At 41.9% G+C, this 24,500-nt stretch overlaps 1 protein-coding gene across 3 annotated transcripts in view; it reads left to right on the top strand.

Moving 5' to 3' along the window:
* Nucleotides 1–24,500, top strand: part of eps8l2 (EPS8 signaling adaptor L2) — a 190,560-nt gene that overhangs the window by 139,244 nt on the left and 26,816 nt on the right. For 2 of the 3 annotated variants that reach the window (XM_080190318.1, XM_080190319.1), the window contains 7 exons: nt 837–963; nt 1,364–1,452; nt 4,365–4,439; nt 6,371–6,519; nt 12,461–12,647; nt 16,884–17,017; nt 23,627–23,738. In XM_080190318.1, the coding sequence (XP_080046444.1) occupies nt 837–963; nt 1,364–1,452; nt 4,365–4,439; nt 6,371–6,519; nt 12,461–12,647; nt 16,884–17,017; nt 23,627–23,738 (873 nt within the window). The remainder of the gene's footprint in view (nt 1–836; nt 964–1,363; nt 1,453–4,364; nt 4,440–6,370; nt 6,520–12,460; nt 12,648–16,883; nt 17,018–23,626; nt 23,739–24,500) is intronic. The other variant, XM_080190320.1, reaches the window with a different exon arrangement.

Raw genomic sequence — 24,500 nt, 5'->3', positions numbered from 1 at the left:
TTAGGAACTGTGAGCATGTCATCAGGTCTAGAATGATTAAGGGAAAGGAAGAATCAAGTTAAAAAAGGGATCATGTATCAGAAAGTTGTAGGCAAACCTGAATGAAAGGAGGCCTTCGAGGTTGAAATGGTTCAGGTATAAGGTGGATATATTCCCATGAGGGAAAAAGGCAGGACAATCGAGGTTAAAGATTCCTGGATGTAACAACATAAAAAGTAGAAGAAGGAGAAGATTGTATGATCCATCAAACCTGCTCCATCATTCAATACCATCAGGACAGTTCTTCAGTTTCAATTCCATTTTCCCATCCATTGTCTGTACCTCTCCATTTCCTAAGATACAAAATTCTGTCTATCTCAGCCATAAGTATATTTGATGATGGAGCATCCACAACCCTCTGGTTGAAGAAATTTCTCATTGCAGCCCTAAATGATTGGATCCTTATCCTCAAATTGTGCCTTCTTGTTCTTCGAATCCCCTGTCAGACCAAATAAACTTTCTGTATGTACCTTGTCAAGCCCTTCAAAAATCAGGAATGTTTCAGTGAGATCACCATTCTTCCTAAAGTACAGAAAATATAGATCTGGTTTACTCAGTCTATCATCGCTGGACAGCCCTCTCGTACCAAGGACCAAGCCAGTGAACCTTGGCTGTATGTTGCCCTTAACCCCAGCTGCTGTTTGCGCAAGTACCAGAGAAATTTGATACAGTTGTTATTCTCTTTGATCATATATTTTATTCAGATTTTCCTGGAAAACATATTTAACTAGACCATCATCGATCTAGCTTTTGTAAATCTCACCATGGTCTCAAGACAGGACTTTTTTTTTCCACAGCAAATTCTTAACTGCGCACTGGATGACATTGAGTTTTTTGTAGCCAAACTGCAGAAGGCTGCTGAAGCATACAGTCAACTAAACCAAAGGAAGAAATCCAAGAAGAATAAAAAGAAGGCACCAGCAGGTATGAACCTCGTACATCTCTGCTTCTATTCCCTCCTTTGCTCTTCCAACTTTTTTCTGGTTCTTCCTTCATTTTTCCTTCTTCCTCCTCTTTTCCCATATTTCACTCTCCTTTCCATCACTGCATGCTTACTCTTCTCTCCACACTTCTGCCTGACTCTTTGTTCTGTTCCTTACATTTCTAGTTTTCTGTAGTCACATGGAGAAAACTTCCTGTCAGCAAATTGATAAAATTGCATTGCATTTCCTGTACAAATGACCCGTGTTTAGATTCTTGTTATAAATGTACCAGGAATATCATTATGCTGTGTGTGTGCTTTACATACAAAATAAAACAGTCATGTTTATCAAATCAGTGAAGCGTTGCATGTCATTTTTTACCTCTTATGACCACTTTGCAGAGGGTATGCTTACTTTGAGAGCAAAGCCACCATTACCAGCGGAATTCACTGACTGTCTACAAAAGATCAAGCTGACCTTGAATATGTTGGTAAGAACTCATCAGGAGACGTGGGGGATGGCTTTAACTTTTAGCATTTTAGACGGTGTTTAATTTACCCTCGGATTACTTGAGGCCATAAAAAAAAAAGAAATTGTTGTGAAATTAGACCAACCAGCCTTTTTCCAACATTTCAGTTTGACCATAAAGCTGAACTGGACTAGCCATATAAATACTGTGGCTACAAGAGTAAGTCAGAGACTAGGAATCCTATGGCGAATAATTTATCTCCTGACTCCCCAAAGCCTGGCCACTATCTGCAAGCATAACTCAGGAGCATAATCAAATACTGGATGAGTACAGGTTCAACACCATCTAGCCGCCTGCTTCATTGGCACCCCATTCACAGACATTCACACCCTTCACCACAATAGCAACAGTTTGTCCTAGATATAAGATGCACTGCAGGAACTCTTCAATGTGTCTTTTGGCAGCATCTTCCAAACCCACAACTGCTACTATCGAAAAGGATAGGGCAACAAATGCATGGGAACACCACCAGATCAAAGTTCTCCTCCAAGCCACCCACCATTCTGACTTGGAAATACATCATCATTTCTTCACTGTCGCTGCGTCAAAATCCTGGAAATCCCTCTGTAACAGGGATTCCCTTCCTAACAGCACCATGTGTGTACCTACACCCTATGGGCTGCAGCGATTCAAGAAGGCAGCGCGCCATCATCTGGTCCAGAGCACTTAATGCTGGCCTAACCAGCAATGCCCACATCCCATGAATGAATAAAAATAACACGTCTTGACAACGAAGGGTGGATTTTCAACTTGCTGTCCGAAGATGAGCCTGCTGTTGTAGAACAGTTACTAGTCAATTGTCATATCAATTGGAAGTGAATGTTGAACAGTTTCTATGCTAGGTAACAGATCTGCAACAGCACTTTCACATCCATCTAGAAGGCTTGTAAATCTGCCCAATGTCAGTGGGCTCATCAAGCATGCCCATTCAAGTAGAGTTTTCTATTCAGCTCAGCAATCAACATAGCAAAGAGACTACTGGAGTATGTTATTACTGAATTCACTTGAATCACTTGTCTTCTTGTATAATAGTGTAATCCATAACATGAACCATATATTTGTGTCTTTCTCATTGTGTTTCTTGAATCTCACTGAAGGCAGACTGAGCAAACATTTTGGTGAGGTGAGAACAGATATAAAACATGAAGCTGCTTGACGCCACAGGAAGCGAGAGCAGTTATGAACGGACTTAATTCAAGCCACACAAGAATGGATTGTCTGATTTGACTTGCACAAAATGATTTTGTATATTTCTCCAATATTTCTAATCTCTTAGCTATGAGGGCTGAAATTAGATGTAGCTCTTGGGGCTAAAGGGATCAAGGGACATAGAGGGAAGGGAGATGAGGATATTGAATCTGATGATCAGCCATGATCATAATGAATGGTGGAGAAAGCTTGAAGGGCCAAATGGCCGCCTCCTGCTTCTAAGTTCTATGAAACACATCTCCTTAAAACCTGCTTGACTCACAGTGCCACCAGGGCTGAAATGTTTCAGGCTTCTTCTAGTCCCCTGCCATAATTTGACACAAGTTCTTTGTTCAATCTCTCTCTTAATTCCCAGGAAAGCATCTTCATTTTACATCTTAACAAGAGGATGCTGAACAATGATTTGGGGTAAAACTCTTGTATGGCTTTTTGTTCTTCATCTTCCTGGTTTGTCATTGAGTCCATTGGAATGCACAATTCTACCAACTCAGCACAAAGCAAGAATGGGATCTGTGACCTTCTGGTGCAGTAGCTTCATCACTGGCAGTACCTGTAACTCTGCTTTTATATTTATGACTGGATTTAAATGTGCTCAGGCACAAGGGATAAGGGCCTCAGATCAAAGACTCTGCTCACTACCAAGTTGTCAAGTGCGACTGTCTTGTCATTAGCTTTGGCAAGATTTTCAGAATTAACCTTCTGCCTGCACAAATGGGGGTGTTAATCTGAATTTGGTGAATTTATGTCTCATCTCATCTCACCAAATGTTTGCCTGAATTAACCTAACTTATCTGTCTTCCATCAAGGCTTGGTGTAGCTGGCGGGGTCTCCCACACAGCCATTACACATTGGGAAACTACAAGTGCAATCCCAATAATTCCCATAATTGCAGATTTCAAATGTCAGAAGCCACTTGAGCAACTTCTAAAATTATAAAAGGGGTCACTCTACACATGCTCCATTGGAATGGTGTGGAAGATATTTTTCCAGCAATTTCACATCTCTCCACTCATTGGGTTTCTGGGAAAGTGACTGTTTCCAAAAATGGCTGGAAAGTCTAGACTAGGTGGCATCATCTACAATCTTCAATCTATAATCTACATATCTTTCAGAAGCAAAATTAGGAAGTATTTCTTTGCGCACACAATAGTAAAAGTTTGAGACTCTCTCCCACAAATGGCAATTGATAGTGGACTATTTGTTAATTTTAAATCTGAGAATGATTAGAATTTTGTTATCCAAAGACACCAAGGAATCTGGGGCACTGAGTATATGAAGTTAGGTTGTAGATCAGCCATGATCTCATTGAGTGCCAGAACAGACTCAAAGTACGAAATGGACTATTTCTGTTCCTATATTGAATTCACATCAGATCTTTGTTTTTTTGGATACCTGATCATCTCTCTGCGTAGCTGCCTAAGTATCAATTTTATTGTAAGAGCCTAGAAATCTATGTGCCTGACTATCCCAAGTCTTCACAAAATTATGCTCATAACAGGAAAATTCAAACAACAAATGATATGTTCTTAATTAATTGACCTTTCTCTAATTTTTTTTAATTAAATGTGTTGTCCTGGTTAGAAAGTTAGAAAACTTTACCATTGGTTGCTAATTCTGAAGATTGACGAACATCATTACTGATCTACATTGTTTCTTGTTTCTAGGCTAAGCTAAGGAAGCACATTCAAAATCCAAATGCAGTGGAGTTGCTTCACTTCTTGTTTGGACCACTTGAACTGGTAAAGTAACAATACCTTGTAGTAATAATAGATGGCTTGTACAATGGGAAAGATGTGATATTACTCACTTAGAGGAGTGTTTATTATCTGACACTGGTTTTCTTCGATCCAATGTAACTGGGGCAAAGTGTCTTTACCCTGTAAATTCCATTGTCTCTTTTGATTAGCTGAAGCAGTCATCTTATGGGCAGGTTACCATCCATTGCAAATGAAGAAGTGAACAAGTAGCTAAAGATATTTCTCTTAGTATTTTAGGAAAGTTAGATTAGGTATGGAAAAGAAAATTAAAAATCAGATAAATGGCAGAATTCTCTCATCCTACCCACAGCAGGTTTAATGGTGGGCTGGTGGGAGCCAAAATGTCAGAAATGCATTGGGGTAAATGATGTTGCAATTATCCCAATGGCAAGTCAGTCTTCCCGCTATGAATGCTCGTTAAAACAGTTAAAACAGACATCCTGTCAGGCCTCTTAATCTTGCTTCATGCCAGCGGCAAATTGGTCTAAAACCCAATTGCTGGAGTGACAGCCCTCAGTCCACAAGACAGTTTGAAGTGAGTACCGCAAAGCCTTTCTGTCATAGTGCTGATGCATTGTTCACTGCTCTGCCGGGGCAGACCAGTAGTGGCAATGCCCTCCATCTCCATGCCAAGCTGGTCATCGTGGACGGCACCATGCTGTTGGACCCGTGCCACTGTCTCATTCAATGCTGTGCCTAGGGTTGGTGAGTACAAGCGTCTCCTTTCTCCTGGTGCCACACATTAGTGTCTATCTGGAAAGACTGTGCTGCGGGATTCATGCAGCCACCGCCACAAAGGTCCAAAGTTCAACCAGGGGAGGAATTGCTGGGGGAGAGCCTGATGAAGAAAAGCAGGGGGAGGCAATGTAGAAGGAGGGCTGTGTAAGGAAGTGGGGAGGGAAGGGGCTTATGATAGTAGGCAGACTGACAAGGAGGAATATGAAGAAGATGACCAGAGGGAAGACTGAGGGGAGGGAAGATAGACTCCAACAAGGCTGCACGAAACGGCGACAAAGGGGTCAAAGGAACAACGCATATTTTGCTGGAAGGAGATGGATGAAGACACTAGATGCAGTAGGTAGAAGTCCAATTGGAGCTGAGTGCTTCACAGATGATAGGCTCAGTAAGAGGGTAGTTGATTCGGGAACAGATTTCTTCTTGAGGCTGCTAGCCTTTTCCTTTTGGGTTGCTGACATTCTGCATGGTTTGCTGAAGACAGGTGGGCTGAAGAGAGTGATACGTGTGTGCTGGACTGGTGTTTAAATATTGCACCGAGATCTTGGAACGACCAGCTGATGGCACGTAAATGAATCGGCTGCCAGCTTTCCAGGGGATTCGGAGGGGAACTCACCTGGACAAAACTGATGAGGTTCCGAGCGCAGGATCTGGTGTGGGATCCTGCTATTCTGGTTAGCGGGAAAGGCAACACCAGAGCTGCCCATCACCACCACAAATTCTGCCCAAGGACAAAGGAGTTTCTACTAGATTAGCAAAAATGAGGGTAATTTTAACATCCTCTGCACCAACATAGATGGGCAGTTAAAAATGTAAAAGGCTATACCTTCTCTCTTCTGGTACTCTCAGGAGGTGAGTTGATCATTAAACTATTTGAAGGAGATTGTGTGCTTCCATTTTAGCATTGCTTTTATTTTTAACATGACCAACCACCTTACTTGGCTTCTTGAAACCTGACTGTTGAAGCAAGTTATAAAGCAGTCAATAGAGCATCTAAATGCCTTTTTACATTGCCTGTGAACCAGTAGTAGATCAACAAGCTACCCTGTAAACACTGTACACACTCCTTTACCTGCCTGATCCTGATATCAATCAGGCAAGTTAATAGTAATATGTTTGCAGTGAATTTGTCCCTGTTCTTTTTGGTTTTGATTCTTACGTGCATTTATGTTGGGCAGGTGGTTCAGTCCATTGGAGGTCCAGAGGTGCCCAAGACTATCATCAGCCCTCTACTTTCCAAAGACGCAGTAGATTTTCTAAGGGGCCACCTAACGCCTAAAGAGATGATGCTATGGGAATCACTGGGAGAGGCATGGACCAGGTCCAGGTGAGAAAGTCAGACCCAATATTCTGAAGTAAGCCAATTGCAAAATGGAGGGAATAATGTGTTGTTATGCATTAAAACATGATAATGTATTGAGAATTAATGTTGGTTGTACAGGGAATGCTCTGATTATGCAGTAATTGATTGGGCTATGAAGCTAGCGAATTTCTCCTGATGAATGAATCCTGGCTCCTCTGCTAAAATCTGCTCTCAGATTTTGACATCCTCAGTCTGCAGCAGTTGAAAATGCAGAGATATGTGCAAATTGTGTAGTTCCACATGTAATGAATTTCCACCAATAGGCAGAACCATTCAAGTCAGAGAGGGAGATGCCTGACAGACAATGTTCATTTGCGCTAGAGAAGGGCATCATTTGTAATCTGCCAGTAAACTGCTCAGCTACTTCCATCAGAAGCACAGGCCCAGACTTCCTTTATGGAGCCTGGAAGAGCATTTATCATTCACAGTGGATTCACCCACTCTACTTGGGACAGAATAAAATGCGAGTGGAATTCCACATGTGCTAGAATGAGAAATAGCTGGCCCTTTATTTTATCTCTCTCTCATTCCTTCCCCATCAATCAGAATGTTAATAGCTCTTCTTTCGTATCTGATTCACCCCTGCATTGTGCCTCAACGGTAACTCCATCTCTGATCCTAGCTGGGATTCTGATAACATCTCGTGGATTGATATAAGCAGACCAAAGTAATACGCAACACTCAAATGCATCATAGAACTGTTACAAATAGAAAGAGGCCTTTCAGTCTGTCATGTCTACAATAGCTCACCAAATGAGCAATACACCCAGTGCCAATCTCCACCGTCTCCTCATAATTGTTTACATTCTTCCTTTCCAAATGACAATCCAATTCTCTCATGAACGCCTCAGTTGATCTTATCACCACCACCACTCGGGCAGTGCATTCCAGATCTTAACTACTCAGAATGGATAGGTTTTTCCTCATGCCTCCATTGCTTCTTTTGCCAATTACCTCAAATCCACACCCTCTTGTTCTTAATCTTGCCACCATTGTGAACAGTTTCTCTGTCTGTCCAGACCACTCATGATTTTGAATAACTCTATCAAATCCCTTTTCAATTTCCTTTTCTCCAAAGAGAACAGTCCCAACTTCTCCACCTAGCCATATAACTGAAGTTTCTCATCCTTGGAACCATTCTTGTGAATCTTCTCTGCACCTTCTCTAATGCTTCCCAAAGAATGGTGCCCAGAATTAGCTGCAATACTCTGGTATCTACAGGATAGGTTTCTGTTTTTTTCATGTAGCATGTCCCTTGAAATAAATCTACCAGAGAAGTCTGAACTGTCATGCGTCCTTTGCAGATTTGGGGAAGAGGTGATTCTCCCAGCATGCAGCCCTGCTCGAGCAGTGCAATGGGCCAGGAGACATCAGCCTGGCCATTTTTAGCAGGCTCCTGCTGGGCACCATGGACTCCACACATCTCCAGCTCCAACATTTTTGGAGTCATCAGCTCCGTGCCGGAAATTGGCACAGGGCTGATTTAAATATGGACATTTGAAATTTAATAGTGTGAGCAGGCCTGGGACTGAAGCCTTCGGGCCTGCTAGCATCTTCTGCCTCCACCCCCTACCCTCACTGCCAGGAGTGGTTCCTTCCAGTGGAGTTTACTACTTTGCCCACTAACAGGTGGCTGACCCCACTGGAGGGAACAGAGGACATGGAGGTCCCCCAAGAGGTCGGGGGTAAGGGAGGGTTCCCCTGGGCAGTGCCAACATGACCCCTGGCACTGTTCAAGGGGAAAACTGACAATGCCTAAGGGGGACCTTGGCACTGCCCACTTGGCATTGCCAAGGGGACTGGGCCAGAGGGGGGTGGGGCCTATTGAGGGGCCCTTTGGGAGGGCCTGCTGGAGGTCAGAGGACCTACTGCTGCTGTGCACTCAGGACCATGGCAGAGGGAGGGAACAGAATGATCATGACTGGCTGTTCAGTTGGGTGGAAGTAGGTCACGGATACAGGGGGATGTCATGGCTGCTGAGTGGGTCAGGGTGTTTGGGACTGCGGAGGGAGTGAGGGGATGGGTCGAGGAAATAGAATCTGGCCAGGGAGGGTGGAGGGGGAGGGGACATCAGAGCTTGCCTGGAGAGGTCTGGGAGGCAAGTGATCAGGTTGTGGGGGTGGGGGTTGGCGGGGAGGGGTCAGAGGGGCAGCGGTGTGGGGTTCCAGGGCTGGACAGCAATTGGGAGGCCGACAGTGCGGGGCTACTATGCACGTGCCGATCTCTGCGCTGACAGATTAGTGCATATACAGTGACCTGCTCAGCGCTATGTTGTTAGCCTCTCCAGTGGGAATAGGCCCCACCCCCAGATGTTCATTGTGCACCATAGAGTGCCCTAGCATGATTGACAGAGTGTGGGAGAGTCATTCTGAAAATCCCAGTAAAAAACCAGCAGGAGTTACTCCACTTTTCATGCAAATTCTGCACTTAGAATTTTTTTGGGAGAATTGCCCCCATGATGCCTGGAAACCCCTGCAAAACTTGTCCAGTTTCTAAGAGGTAATTTCAGCAATGTGCCAGGTCAGCCTTGATTCTTGGGGTCAACACCAGGATCCACAGGTAACGGAGTCCAAAGACCCCAGTTTGGGAAATTGTGACTTCATACAAATTGAGACTTGGTGTGTGTGACCAGCATTAACGCATTGAGCTGCTTACCGCAAGAACTCCACTGTTTTGACATATTGCTCATAAATATTTAGCCCACCTTCTTGCTTGCAAGATTGTAGTTCAATGCTGGTCCCGTTCTTTCTGAGCTAGAGAGTGACATTCCTCAAATGCCTCCCCTAGCTACAAACTATGGGTTCCAGTGATGCAATAAGGCACCTTGCACAGGTTTCGCTCATTGAACTGTAAGTTAGACCGCTTGATGCAAGCAATGTTTCTGAAAGCAGCTCGCTGTAATTCATTTACTCATTGCACCAAATATTTCTTTAAACATTGCTCCCATAAATGCCGAATGAAATCTGCCTCAAAGATGCTGCTGCTGAATCTGTTCTGGTTTTCAGGCCAATGGGGAAGGTCCTGCCATACACAGGTCTGTGGCAAACTGGAAATGTCTTTTGGGCATGGGATCATCTTAAATCTCATAGGTGTGGCCATGGAGTTCTCCATTGAACTGACTTGCCTTTCACTTTGGCCAAAAGCGCTTGGAAAAACTCCCAGGCTGGAAATGCAGTGAGAGGCAGAGAAGTGAAGCCAAGTCCAGCCTAGCAAAAGTCACACAAAGATTGACATATAAAGGATCACTTGATCTAGATTTATGGAGTACAGGCTACCAATCTGTTTTGGGAACAACCACAATGTAGCCACCAGTACGCAAGGGTGGTGGATCACACAAGGTCTACCATAGATTCAATCCAACAAAGCTAGCACTTTCCTCCAAATTGTATCAATTAGTGAACTCTGTCCTATAGGCTGTAGAGATTTTTCAATGCCTGTGTGTTTATTTATGGCAAACTAAGAGTTGTGAAGTGGATTAAAGATTTTTGTCATGGATACTATGAATGGCCGCGATTGCTTGTCAGCTCTCTCTGAGAAGGCAGAGGTTTCAACTAATCAGCTGTCAGCACACTTATTTGAAAAGCGTACCAGCTGAGTAACTTCTTGTGGGTTATTTTTAATTCTTACAGTGTGGGCAAACAGCAATGACCAGCAAGAAATAGTTACTTCAGATTAGATATGGAGAATTCAATATTATATAAATTAGTGTGTTTTACATTTTTTCTGAATGTGATAAATAGACGATATTGGATTTGTGAGCCTACACATAATGTATAATGTGAAGCCATCCCTGTGAATTCAGTAATATGCTGAGTCACCAGCTTTGTATGTGCAAACTCAGGGGCATTTTTGCATCACTGCGCATCTAGTGCAGCAGTACTTCGATTCTATGACAGGAGCTTGATATATAATGGCAAAGAAAAAAAAGGCAGCAGAATGATTCAGACAAGACCCATTATCAGAACTGAAATACTTGACTGTCTTTCCCAGTTACATGCAGATCAATCTCTTGTGTATTTCCAATATTTCTGGATTGCTACTTTTGATTTCCAGCTTTCATGTTTCCTTTTTGTGCTTCGGATTATGTTGGCCTTAGTGTGATAACACCCCCTGCAGAGCAGTGCTTGTATTGCAGCACCTACTTCTCAGGTTTAACCTTTATTGTGAGTCTAAGGCCTCGCGGGTGGAAATAACATTCCCCACCGGTTTACGACATCTCTAATTCATCAAAATCCTCCACGAATAACAGCATTAACATGTGTCCAGTATTTTCCTAAAAGATAAATGTGTAGAAAAAAAGCATGTGCAATATAAGCAAAGAGAATATAAGGTTCATAGACTGTGGTGACAAATGAGGAATATATAAAAGAAGTAGGTCATTTAGCCCCTTGAGCCTGTTCCATCTTTCAGTGAGACCTTGGCTGAACTGCGACTTCAGTCCAAATATCCAGTTTTACCCTACATTTCCTTTAATATTTCTGGTTAACAAAAATCCACCAATCTCAGATTTAGGATTTGCAGTTAACTTAGTTTCAACGGCTGTTTTCAGAAGAGAGTTTCAAACCTTTACTACCCTTTTCTTGTAGAAGTTTTCCTAATTTCGCTCCTGAAAGATTTGGCCCTACTCTTTGACTTTGCCCGAAGTTCCCCATTGGCAGAAATAGTTCCTCTCTATAGATTCAATGAAGAACTTGTATAAACAGCGTGAAATAATGAGGAAAAGAGACAGAGATAATTGAGCAATTTTCTTAAAAAATGACACATACAGAGCATGTACATACAGAATAATATATTGTGTGCAACTAATGGACAGAGCAAATGAGATCCCATGCAGTTATCGGAAGAATTAGATCTTTTGTTTCTGAGTTCTGCCATAGGGCAACAATTAGCATATTACATAGTGGTAACTGGTGGTAGATAGATGAGGATAATTATCTAGAAATAGGTTCATAAGAGAATTCAGGTAGCATCAGGAAACATGGGAACAAATCTCCATTTCTGTCTCCCCTGTTTAGTAGGTAAGTTTGGTTTGATAGAAACAGCACTGTGGCTAGGAATTCTCAGTGTAAACCTATGTGTTAAGTGTCAGATTACCTGAATGGCAACACATTCAACTTCTGCATCAGGCGAATGGGGGTTCAGGTCCCAATCCACAAACACTGTTTGTGGAATCTTATTCTTTACAATTTACTAGGGATGGGTAATTAATGCTGGCCAGCCAGTGATGCCTATGTCCCACAAATGAATTAAAAAAAACAAACTGGCTTTGATTTGAATTTTGATTTGTTTTATTATTATCACATGTACTAATATACTGTGAAAAAGTATTGTGTTTTGCACTCTATACAGACAAAGCATAACTGTACATGGAGAATGAAAGCAGAGGGTGCAGAATGTAATGCTGCAGTCATAGCTAGAGTGTAGCTAGAGAAAGATCCAAATCTGTAAGAGATGGAATTAAAAAATTGTTAGAGAGTGTTAAAGAGTTAAAGTAAAGTTTTAAAAGCATTGAACAAGAGTAAAAGAAGGAATTAGAGGGTATGCTGGGCACAACTTGCAAGAAGTCACCTTGTTCTGGCGCCATCTTGGAAACTCCAGAATCTTTGAATACAAAATAATAGTACTTCAACAAAATAGCAGTAAAGGTAGTTCATCAGCTGTGCAGGACTTCGTAACAATCTGAGGGTGTGAATGCAAGTGTTTGTTTCTATGCATTATTACAGGATAACGGATGCAAGAGAGCTGTCAACTGTGCCTTGATAGTGGATACATCTATTACAGGCATTAGTTACTTCCCTTAATGCAAACATGAGGAGGAAAACAATTGAAAGGAATTTAAGCTCAAAAGAAAGTGAGTTACTGTTCAGGAGTTAACAATTAAGGATTTGATCCCCTTTTCTCTCAGAGCTGATTGGCCAAAGGACTATTTTGTTCACCCGTATGTGCCGAGGTTTCGAAATGGCTGGGAGCCACCTCCTGACCATTTTCGAGGCGTTCCCTGGGAACTGGACCCACACCAAGTGTCAGATTCCATCACAACTGCAGCGGATACACAACGCAGACAGGAGGAGATGAAGCGACAAACTGAGGAGGTAAGGTGGTGATCTTGGTCAGGTTTTCTTCTTAAGTATAATGTGACATTTGAAATGTTCCTTGCATTCCATGTTACCAGATAGATTTTCTTTTAAAGATCCCAATGTAATGTCTGAATCAAATATTTAGTACAGTATTGCTGGACTCCTGGGATCTAGACTTGATTCCTGTCTGGTGAAATAAAAGTCTTTTGTAAGAATTTGGACTTTCAGAATTGAAAGTTTACAGGTTGAATTTTGCCCATTTAGCATTAACTTGATTTATTATTGTCACATGTACTAATGTAGTGAAAAGTATTGTTTCTTGCATGCTGTACAGACAAAGCATACCATTCATAGAGAAGGAAAGGAGAGAGTGCAGGGCATAGAGAAAGATCAACTTAGGTCAGAATTATACCAGCATGCCTGCCCTGATTCCAGGGGCAGGTGAGGCTTAGAGAATGTCCTTAGGCAGAATCATACGAAACTCGAACAGATGTGCCAGTAAAATTCTGTGCTCAGTGCAAGAATAGGTTCATTCAAATATTTGATGGCAGCAGGGAAGAAACTGTTCTTGAATCAGTTGGTACGAGACTCCAGATTTTTGTATCTTTTTCCTGATGGAAAAGGTGGAAGAGAGTACGCCTGGAATACATGGGATCCTTGATTATGCTGGCTGCTTTTCTGAGGCAGCGGGAAGTATAGACAGAGTTAATGGATGGGGAGTTGTTTTGCATGATGGCTGGGCTTCATTCACAACATTCTGTAGTTTCTTGCGGTTTTGGGCAGAGCAGGGGCCATACCAAGCTCTGATACAACCAGAAAGAATGCTTTCTATGGTGCATCTGTAAAAGTTGATGAGAGTTGTAGCTGACATGCCAAATTTCCTTAGTCTTCTGAGAAAGTAGAGATGTTGGTGAGCTTTCTTAGCTATAATGTCATTCTAAGTAACCATAACTTCAGTGAAGTGGTCAGCAGAGAAATATAAACTTTTCAAGGATTTTTGAGTGACAGTTTGTTGTGTTTAGGGACCCTTTGCAATATGATGCCTGTATCAGGGGATGTATGGTCTGCGTGTTTGCTGAAACCTGTGCATAGGGACCTACGTTGACTCCCTGCCGAGCAATGCCCTTGATTTTAAAATCATCTTCCTTGTTTTCAAATTCCTCTGTGGCCTCTTCACTCCCCATCTCTGCAATCTAATCCAACCTCACAATGCTCTGAGTTATCTGTGCTTCATGTTCTGGTCTCTTTTGCATTCCCAATTTTATTTGCTGTACCTTTGGTAACTGTGCCTCCAATTGCCTAGCACCTAATATCTGGACTACACTCCTTACATAACTCTGCGTCTGCAAAGCTTTCCTCTTTTAAAAATACTCCATATAAACCTATCTCTTTGCCCAAGCTAATGTTAATCAACATATTCTCTTCTGTGGCTCCGTGTCATACTTTATTACACCATGCCTTGATAACAAATATTGGGTCATTTCAGTAGGTCAAAAGCACTGCATAAATATAAGTTGTTGGAGAACAGGGTAGGCTACAGCATGGATTTTCAAACAATCAGAACGAAGCATCTACAAGAGTCTCAACCAGGAAGTATAAATTATAATTTTTAAACTGATACAAAATCATGCACATGAAATAAAGGGGGAGGAAGAAAAATTAAACTAAAAGAGATGGAGAAGTTAAAAAGAAAAAATAAAATAATTTACTTCATTAAAATTTCCAACAATAATTAAACTGTGAAAGAATGAGATTCCATACTTATAAGATTTTTTTTTCAGTGTCAGACAGCTTGTTTGGCAGTAATTAAAACTAAAAATTCAAATGTATCTGAATGCACCTAACTTTTTCAGGCAGGCTTAGTAGGTCGTTGCAAAATACTGCTTCCATGGATTTTAACATGTGAGGCATAGGTTTTGCAAAGGTTGTAGAGAAACCGGCAATTTGGACAGCAACTTCCACGTTCAATTGCACCTAATGTGGATGCTTCAAATTGCTGTCTGCTTTACTCATTGATAAGTGTGAGTGCCAATAGCCTCATCATTGTCTTGATCACGAAACCTGGGCCCATAAGGATAATGATGTGGATATGCCAGAGTTAGACTGGGGTAAACACAGCAAAAAGTCTGACAACACCAGGTTTTAGTCCAACCGATTTATTTGATAGTAAACTCACTAGCTTTCAAGGGGATTCCCTCTTCGTCAGGTGAATGGAGGCTATTCACCTCCATTCACCTGACAAAGAGGGAATCCCCTCGAAAGTTAGTGAGTTTACTATCAAATAAATCGGTTGGACTAAAACCCGGTGTTTTCAGACTTTTTACCCCATAAGGATAGATAGTGTGGAAAATGAAAACGTTACACTGGTGTCATTGCTAATTTGCTTCTGAGAATGGCTGTTTAAGGCAAATAAATGTTTACTCTGCCAATTTTCCTTCAAGCTTTCAATAATTTCAATTCTTGGAATTATGATTAAATGAGTAGAATTGCATCTAGTATCCCAAGTGGGATTGGAGAAACAGTAACAAGACCACCTATTTTGTGATCTAATTTATTTGAAAAAAATGGAAATGCTGGATATCAGGAAAAAAGCATAGAAAATGCTAGATTGCATTGTACTTCGGTCAGAATTCATGGAGAGAACAGACAAGTTTGCATTTCTGATGAGGTGACATCTATTTCCCTCCTGCTTGTGCCATCAGACCCTGTAATAATGTAGCACCTACTGTTGTTTTAGTCTCTGATCTCTTCTACAAGCTTCTAATCTAACATCCCATCTCTTCCGTGGCCAGTGCTTTTTATGTTCACATCCTATTTCTGTCAGCCTTTAAGTTATTTGTTTGATATAAAGATCATATCAGGCACCTATAATTTTTCTTTTGAATTATTGCACTGATATTTCCCCTTTTTTTTTTCTGTCTCACCCTAACCTTGAGCCTTTTTAAATGTTTGTTGAATTATAATCCCCCAGTCCTGATAAGTGGCATGTCTGAAAGGCTAGCTAACCTGCTCTCTCCAGGAATGATGACTGACTCCAGTGGAATTTGAGCTCAGGGTGCCATCAATTACTTAAAGCTGTCTTTCTTCTTTAGAATCATAGAATGGCTACAGAACAGAAAATGACCATTTCTTCCTTTGTGTCCGTGCTAGCTGTCTGCAGCAGCAACTCAGCTAATCCCAGTCCTTCCCCACCACCCCCTGCTCCCCCAAAACCCTCCCCTTCCCAAAGTCCTGCAGTCTTTCTCTTCTTGAGAGAATTACCCAATTCTCTTTCTAGAGTCATGATTGAATCTGTCTCCACCACACTCTCAGCTAGTGCATTCCAGTTCTCTAATCACTCGCTGTGTATAAAGGCTCTTCCTCAGGTTGGCTTTGGTCCTTTTGCCAATCACCTTAAATTAGTGTCTTCTGGTTCTCGATCCTTCCACCAATGGGAACAATTTTGCGGTGGCTACTTTGTCAAAGTCCCTTAATAATTTTGAGTATCTCTATCAAATCTCTTTTCGACCTTCTCTTCGCAAACCAGCCTCCCATCCGTTGACTCTGACTGCACTTCTGCTGCCAGCATAATGAAGGACCCTATGCACCCCAGACAAACTCTCTTCCATCTTTTTCCATTGGGAAAAAGATGCAAAAGTCTGAGGTCACATATCAATTGAGTCGAGAGTAGCTTCTTCCCTGCTGCAGTGAGACCTTGAATGTATCTACCTCATATTAAAGTGATCTTTCTGTACACTCTAGCTATGACTGTAATACTGCATTCTGCACTCTCTCCTATCCTTCTCAATGTTCAGTATGCTTTGTCTGGATAGCTCAATAAATAATACTTTACACCATATACCAATACATGTGACAATAATGAATCAAATCAAATCTTATGTAACACCTGTGCTAGTCATTCCCTTGTCATCTTGTGCCAAAGTTAACAACAGAACTATAGAATGCAGACATACTTTGAGTATTTGCTTCTCTGATTTTGAAAGTTCTTCAAAAATATTACTAACTTCAATAACTATTGTCTCCATATTGTGAGACCAAAAAAAAGTGGAATTCTTTTCTAATTTGAAAGAAAATTGGTGTGATTTCAGTTTTAACTTATGCATAATCCAATCTGAAAACAACTATGTAGTCCAAAACTGAAAGCTTCTAGACCCATATTTGGTCTTCGAACTGTATCCATTGATATTTAGTTTTCACATTTAACTTAGACCCCATATAGTGTTGGTTTCACCATTTTTTTTTGTCTTTCAGCAGTCACCGGCACCCAGCTTCCCTCCTCCCAATGGGTATGCATACAGTAATACATCATTCAAGAGAGGCCAGATTGCTGAACAGGATACCGCAGTGGATGCTTTTAAGCAGAGTGTTAGTCGGCATGTAGATAGGTAACTGGTATTAGCATGCTGTGGAGAACTGGTACAACATGCATTTTCTTCCTCTCTCGCTGGTAGACTGTATGGACAGCTTCTTTGCAATTATATTCCCCAATGGATCAGTGGGTGGAGGCTCTGTTTTCCACAACATTAACAGGTTTCTCAATTTGATTATCCCTTTTTACAGCTTCCTAGTTTGGAGCCTTGGTATCCCTTTATTCCGTTTCCTTTAATGTGAATTTTTGGATCTTCAGCATAGCTGAAAGTTTTGGCACCACTTTCCTTAAAACTGTAGGAGCTTTGTGACTGTCACCTCTTAAGCATCTTTGATTTTAATCGCTTCACTACTGGTGGCTGTGCTTTCAGTTGCCTTGGCTGTAAACCCTGGAATACTCCCTGACACAGCCTCTGTCTCTCTAACTTGCTTTCCTCCTTTAACACATTCCTTAAAATCTACCTCTTTAACTAAGCTTTTAGTCATCTCCCTACGTGACTCTGTGGGTGCAAGGCAAGGTTGTTATAATCAGTTTTGCGGTTCGCTCTGCCTTGTGGGGAAACTGGAATGGATTCAGTTCCAAAGTTTTTCTTTACTGGACTGGCCAATCTCTCAACTTTGCTTCTGGTGGACTGATGCCCATGGAATATTTTATTATATAAAGGCGCTATACAAATGTAAGTTCTTGTTGTGTGGTGTGGCTGGTAAAAAAAGACCAAGATAAAGCCTGATTTCATCTCCAGATTAGTTTGGGGCAGGTGCATAGTGTGCAAGTCAGAATCTTGCCACAGATCCAGAAACTAAAATGAACATTTTAAATCTTGGGATACATTGAAATGCAAAGGTTCTCTGACTTCCCATGGATTCCAACTGGCCAGTTAGGACTGAGGTGAGGAGAAATTTCCTCACTCAGAGTGGTGAATATGTGGAATTCTCTATCACAGAATTTAGTTGAGACCAAAACGTCGTGTGCTTTCAAGAAGAAATTAGATGGAGCTCTTGATCAGCCATGATCAAAATGAATGACAGAGCAGGCTCAAAGGGTCAAATGGTCTGCTCTTGCTTCTAATTTCCATGTTTCTATATGGTCCAAGGCTGCGCACAGCATGTGGCTGGAGAGTCAGGACTGGCTTTGAGGGTGTCCTGTAGGGGTTCTCACACCCCAGCATTGAGGGTGGGTGGTGGCAGCCTTCATCCAAAGTTGGCAATGATGGCTTGCCCTAAATCCTTTTACCTGCCATTTCCACCTGGCAAGAAAGTGGCTGTGGCTTCCTGCTCAGGTTACCAAGTGAAAATTGTACTGGACTTGAAGAATGTCATGGACCCAAAAGTCATATGTAAAAGTGGATCCTACTGGCTTGGGTCGATACTCTTATCAATTAACTAGTAGAACAAGTTAAAATCAGAAAGCAGCAGCAGCTCCCAGTGGCTTCAGAGTGGTTAAATAAGGATTCCTGGCTAGTGGGGAGGGCAAAAAAAATCATTTATTTCCACTGCTGCAATAACCACAGCCTAGGAAAGGAATGCAGTGTGTAGACTTCAATTTGGTAAACATTAACATCAAAACTGACATTGGGACACACCTTTGCCAGTGCAGCAGTCAGTGCTTCACAGAGGAACTCTGCAATTGTATGGTGTCATGTTGAAGCAATGAGTTGCCTTTTGACACTCGTCATCAACAGCTGCAGTTATTGGAGAAGTGCAAACTAGATGCTTCTGCAACATGAGGAATAATTAGAGGATAAACCTCACATTGTGAAACAGCATTGATGGAGTCCTAGAGACAGGTTAAAAGTTTAAAGTTTATCATTTATTAGTGTCGCTACATTAACAAGTTACTGTGAAAATCCCCCAGTCGCCACACTCTGGCGCCTATTCAGTTGGGGGGGGGGGGACTGTGGGAGGAAACTGGAGTACCCAGAAGAAACCCACACAGACATGGGGAGAACATGCAAACTCCACACAGGCAGCAACCCAAGCCGAGAATCGAACCCAGGTCCCTGGGGCTGTGAGATAGCAGTGCTAAACACCGTGCCAACCAAGCCACCCTCAGTTAATTTATGATAATAAGATGGCAAAAAGGAAAATAATAACCCAGTAACTAAGTTGCCTTATTTCCACCGAAACAAAACTTTAAAAAAAGCAGGGCGTTCCATTTAAAATGTTATTATTTTAATACAGATTGAAGTCAGGACCTTGCATATCAATGTAGGATCCTGCAGAGGCCAAGAGGCAATTTAGCCTTTGTGTTTTATTAAAGTGGAAGGGATTATAATTTTCTGAGTTTCTCATGGTGATTGGGTTTTATTAATGTAGCTGCATTTATTTGATAATGCTTTGCATGCTGGTACTACCTTGCTTCACAAATCAGTTTTCCACAGCCTTGCAATTAATTATACTGAGCAGGTAATGAAAGAATAACCAATACAGCATGTTGCTGAAAATGTAGTCTTAAATTAATGTATTTTACATCAGTTTGCAAAGTTGAACATGTTTTAAATATTTTTCTGTGTGATGATAAACATATGGATTAAGGGCTCAGTGCCAGTCTAGCTGAATACGCAGCTAGGGTGGGATTCAATTGCTCAGATTGCCTTTGGGAATGAAAGTTGACCTGGATTCCTGATCACTGGCCTGTGACGCTTACTGGAAATGATATTAATGTGAATGAAAGGTGGGGGCAGGACTTGGCTCAGTTCATCTATTCCCACAGTCCTAAATCTTATTGCCTACGTTAACATACAGCCAAGATTTAATTTTATTAGTGTCACAATAGGCTTACATTAACACTGCAATGAAGTCATTGTGAAAATCCCTTCTTCACACTCGGGTGCCTGTTCGGATACACTGAGGAAGAATTTAGCATGGCCAATGCACCTGATCAGCGCATCTGTCGGACTATGGGAGGAAACCAGAGCAGCCAGAGGAAACCCATGCAGACATGGGGAGAACGTGCAGTCTCCATGCAAACAGAGACCCAAGCTGGGAATTGAACCTGGGTCCTTTGTGCTGTGAGGCAGCCGTGTTAACCATTTTGCCACCATGCCACCAAGGGTTGTTTGAGTTAGCTGACCACCTTTGAACTGCAGTCAAGCAAGGAATCACCACATTTCTGAGGGAGGTTTTTGATGGTTAATGTATGTATTAATCAAGGACCCCACAGACCCCAGATATAATCTTTTCCACCTTCTTCCATTGGGATAAAGATACAAAACTCTGAGGACACATAGCAACTGACTCAAAAGCAACTTTTTCCCTGCTGCTGTCAGACTTCTGAATAGACCTACCTCGCATTAGACTGATCTTTCTCTACACCCTAGCTATGACTGTAATGCCATGTTCTACACTCTCTCCTTTCCTCCTCTATGTAAGGCATACTTTGTCTATACAGCACGCAAGAAATTATACTTTTCACTGTACACCAATATATGTGGCAATAAATTAAATCAAATATTAGAGCCCTCCCCACCCACTGATCTGCTAGTAAGCGCAGATGGAAGAGTGCTTTAACTACCTTCTGACCAGACATAAAATGTTTATCATCTGCTACATAACATGTACTGTATTCACATTAAATGAAATGAGCTAAAGAAGTGTGATGAATGCCAAGTATGATAACATATCAAAGTTACAATTTCTGTGTTTGCAATAAGGTTAGTCAGTCTAGGCTTTCTAATCAGTAGCAGCAGTGTGTACTATTGACAAGATGTACTGCAGGAGTTCTCCAGGTTTCCTAATGACCACTTCCGCCTAATTTAACGTCTGTTGTAGGTAAAATGTTAGAATCTGTCATCAAGGAGGAAATAGCGAGGCATCTTGAGGGGAATTGCTTGATAGAGCAGACGCAGCACGGTTTCGTTAAGGGGAAGTCGTGTCTGACAAATTTACTTGAGTTCTATGAGGATGTGTCTAGGGCGGTGGATAGAGGAGAGCCGGTGGATGTGGTCTTTCTTGATTTTCAGAAGGCGTTTGACAAAGTACCTCACAAGAGGTTATTGCAGAAGGTCAGGGGACATGGAGTTGGGGGTAGGGTGTTAGCGTGGATAGAGGACTGGTTGTCAAATAGGAGGCAGAGAGTGGGGGTCAATGGGTGCTATTCGGATTGGCGGTTGGTGACTAGTGGAGTGCCTCAGGGGTCAGTGCTGGGGCCTCAGCTATTTACCATTTATATAGATGATCTGGAGGAGGGAACTGAGTGTATGGTGTCAAAATTTGCTGATGACACCAAGATTGGTGGAAAGGCAAATTGTGCGGAGGGTGTGGAGAGTCTGCAGAAGGATCTAGATAGGCTGGGCAAATGGGCCAGGAACTGGCAAATGGAATTTAATGTTGGCAAGTGTGAGGTGGTCCACTTTGGTAGGAAGAATGGTAGGAAGGACTATTACTTACGTGGAGAAAAACTGCAGCAGGCGACGGTGCAGAGGGACCTTGGGTCCTTGTGCATGAGTCGCAAAAACCCAGCTTGCAGGTGCAGCAGGTGGTCAGGAAGGCGAATGGGATGCTGGCCTTCATAGCGAGGGGGATTGAATATAAAAGTAGGGAGGTCTTGCTGCGGCTGTATAGGGCATTGGTAAGGCCGCAGCTGGAGTACTGTGTGCAGTTTTGGGCGCCATACTTATGCAAGGATATTTTGGCCTTGGAGGGAGTGCAGAGGAGGTTTACTAGACTGATGCCGGAGTTGAGGGGGTTGAGCTATGAGGAGAGGCTGAATAAACTAGGCTTGTACTCGTTAGAGTTTAGAAGAATGAGGGGAGATCTCATTGAGACGTATAAGATGATGAATGGGATGGATAGGATCGAGGTGGAGAGGCTCTTCCCGCTCAGAAAGGACAGTAAGACTAGGGGGCACAGCCTCAAAATAAAGGGGGGGCGATTTAGAACGGAGTTGAGGAGGAACTTCTTCACTCAAAGGGTGGTGAATCTCTGGAATTCTCTGCCCGTTGAAGTGGTGGAGGCTGCCTCGCTAAATATTTTTAAGACGTGGGTTGATGGGTTTTTGATAAGAGAGGGGATTAAGGGTTATGAGGAGAGGGCGGGAATGTGGAGCTGAGCCACAACAGATCAGCCATGATCTTATTGAATGGCGGGGCAGGCTCGAGGGGCCAGATGGCCTACTCCTGCTCCTATTTCTTATGTTCTTATGTTCTAGGACAAGGGCAACCACCTTCAAAACGGCAACTGGGGATGAGCAATAAATGCTGGCCCGCCAGAGACACTCATGTCCCACCATTGGATAAAAAAAAATCTACAGCAATCAAATTTCCTCCATTTGTTATCAGATGAATTATTATAAGAAAGACATCACCAGCAGCATGATGACAAAGTTGTTTGCACAGCTGCCTCACAGCGCAAGGGACCCAGGTTCTATTCACAGCTTGGGTGTCTGTGCAGAATCTGCACGTTCTGTCCTGGTGCTCCGGTTTCCTCATACATTCTGAAAGATGTAACGATTACATGCATTGGCCACGCTAAATTCTCACTCAGTGTACCTGAACAGGCATGTGGCGACAAGTGGATTTTCACAATAACTCCACTGCTGTGTTAATGTAAGCCTACGTGTGACACTAATAAATAATCTTTAAACTTAAACCTTTGTGAAAAACTACGTAGTAAACCTTCCATTTTATTTTGGAAATTGAGATGTTATCAATGGAGCAGTGTATCATTATCAGCACAAAGATGTTATGGTCCATAGGAAGTACGGGTGAGGTGTCTTTTTGGAGGGCTTCATTCTCTTTGTCACACTGTTAGGTGAGGGACATGTCTGAAAATCCTGCACCATTCCAATAGTATGCCAGTTTTTAAACAATACCATCTCACCACACTAATAAATAGAGTATCATCTGGATTTTTAAAATATTCTATGGAGTAGAGCACATGGCCAGAAATGATTACAAGGTATGGATTCAGATAGATGACGTAAAGTAGCAAATTACTGATCGGGGGCCTCATTAAGGGAACTGGATTGTTTCTTTAACTCTCTGTAATAGACAAATCAGATTCATAAGATTCACAATTACAAGACAAAGATGCTCATCTTTGAGGATCAAAAAGCAATCAGTGCAAGATTTTATTGGAGTGACTGAAATTGCACATTATGGAATAACATGGTGAAAGTAAATTTAAATTCAAACTTCCTGTGGGCACATTATGATTATTTGGATGATCTCTAATATTAATTGAATGCCATGATATTTGTACTGGTGAAGACTAAGACCCTCAGTGCTGGGAACAGGAAATTTAATGTTGTAGATTCTGATATTCCTTGTTAGTGGTTGTACTTGGTGGCTGTCCTGCCAAGTCATATAGCCAGTCATATGGCCATGTGCCCTGATGAAACTTTGCTTCATCTCTAGATGCAGGAATATGTCACAAAGTGATTGGCAGGCAGATAGGAGGCTATCTGACAAGTACTGAGCAGTTTTTCCCGTGTTTGCCATTTATACCTGATTTTGACGTTAGGCAGAGGCGAGTGTTAAAACCAACATGCTCTTTCTCATCACCCACAAACACAGAAACAAAATCTCCAGGCTTTTTGTCTTTTTTATTCCTTTTTGAGAGATGATCACATGTCACTTCTAAAACACTGCTTTTGGTGCTTAAAATTATTCATTTTTTTCCAATAGGAATTATGAAGCTCAAGGAATCCACCAACCTAAAAAATATGTTCAGATAGTGTATGACTTTGTGGCAAGGAACGCCAATGAACTCTCCGTCCTAAAGGATGAGATATTGGAGGTGACAAAGTGTTCTTTCTCTTTCTTAAGTGTTGTGCATATGTATGTGTGCCTGTGTGGCATGTGTGTGTGCATATGTATTTGTGTTTAAGTATTACGCTTGGGACCCACCTAATCTGACTAATTTAGTACCACAACAAATGCATACCTTTCTAATGGGAAAACTCTATCAATAATTTGTAACTGTCCTGTGCTTGCTTTGTTTTGATTATGGATTTTAAGTCTATAAATATTTAAATACTATAATTGCTGAATTTGTTATGTAAATTGTTTACATTTAATTCTAACTCTGTTCTTGCACAGACAGCAGTTGACAGTCTGTGGCTTTAGAATACAGGCAGGAAGCATGAACACAGTTTTATGAAAGTTAAATTGTATTTGATAGTTCTAATGAAGAGCTTTGAGTGTGTGACCAGTGAAGTAGATAAAGTGTGACCTGTAGAAAACTGTATTCGCCTTGGTGAATACCTGCAGTGCGTCTTGGGTATGGTAGCCACTGCTGCCACTGTGTATTGGTGTTGGAGAGAGGGAATGTTTAAGGTGATGGATAAGGTGCTAATCAAGCAGGCTGATTTTCTTGGATAGTGTTGAGCTTGTTGAGTATCATGGCAGCTGCCCTCATCCAGGCAAGTGAAGAGTATGCTATCACATTTCCGACTTGTGCCCTGTAAATGGGGGGTCAGGTTTTGGGAAGTCAGGTGATAAGTTACTCATCACAGAATTTCTAGCCTTTGACTTGTTCTTGTAGCCACAGTATATATAA

This window comes from Carcharhinus amblyrhynchos, chromosome 6, assembly GCF_965287045.1.
Source record: "Carcharhinus amblyrhynchos chromosome 6, sCarAmb.v2.hapA, whole genome shotgun sequence".
NCBI classification, from domain to species: domain Eukaryota; kingdom Metazoa; phylum Chordata; class Chondrichthyes; order Carcharhiniformes; family Carcharhinidae; genus Carcharhinus; species Carcharhinus amblyrhynchos.
Note: the sequence above shows the minus strand (reverse complement) of the source record. Positions and strands in the feature narration are given on the sequence as shown.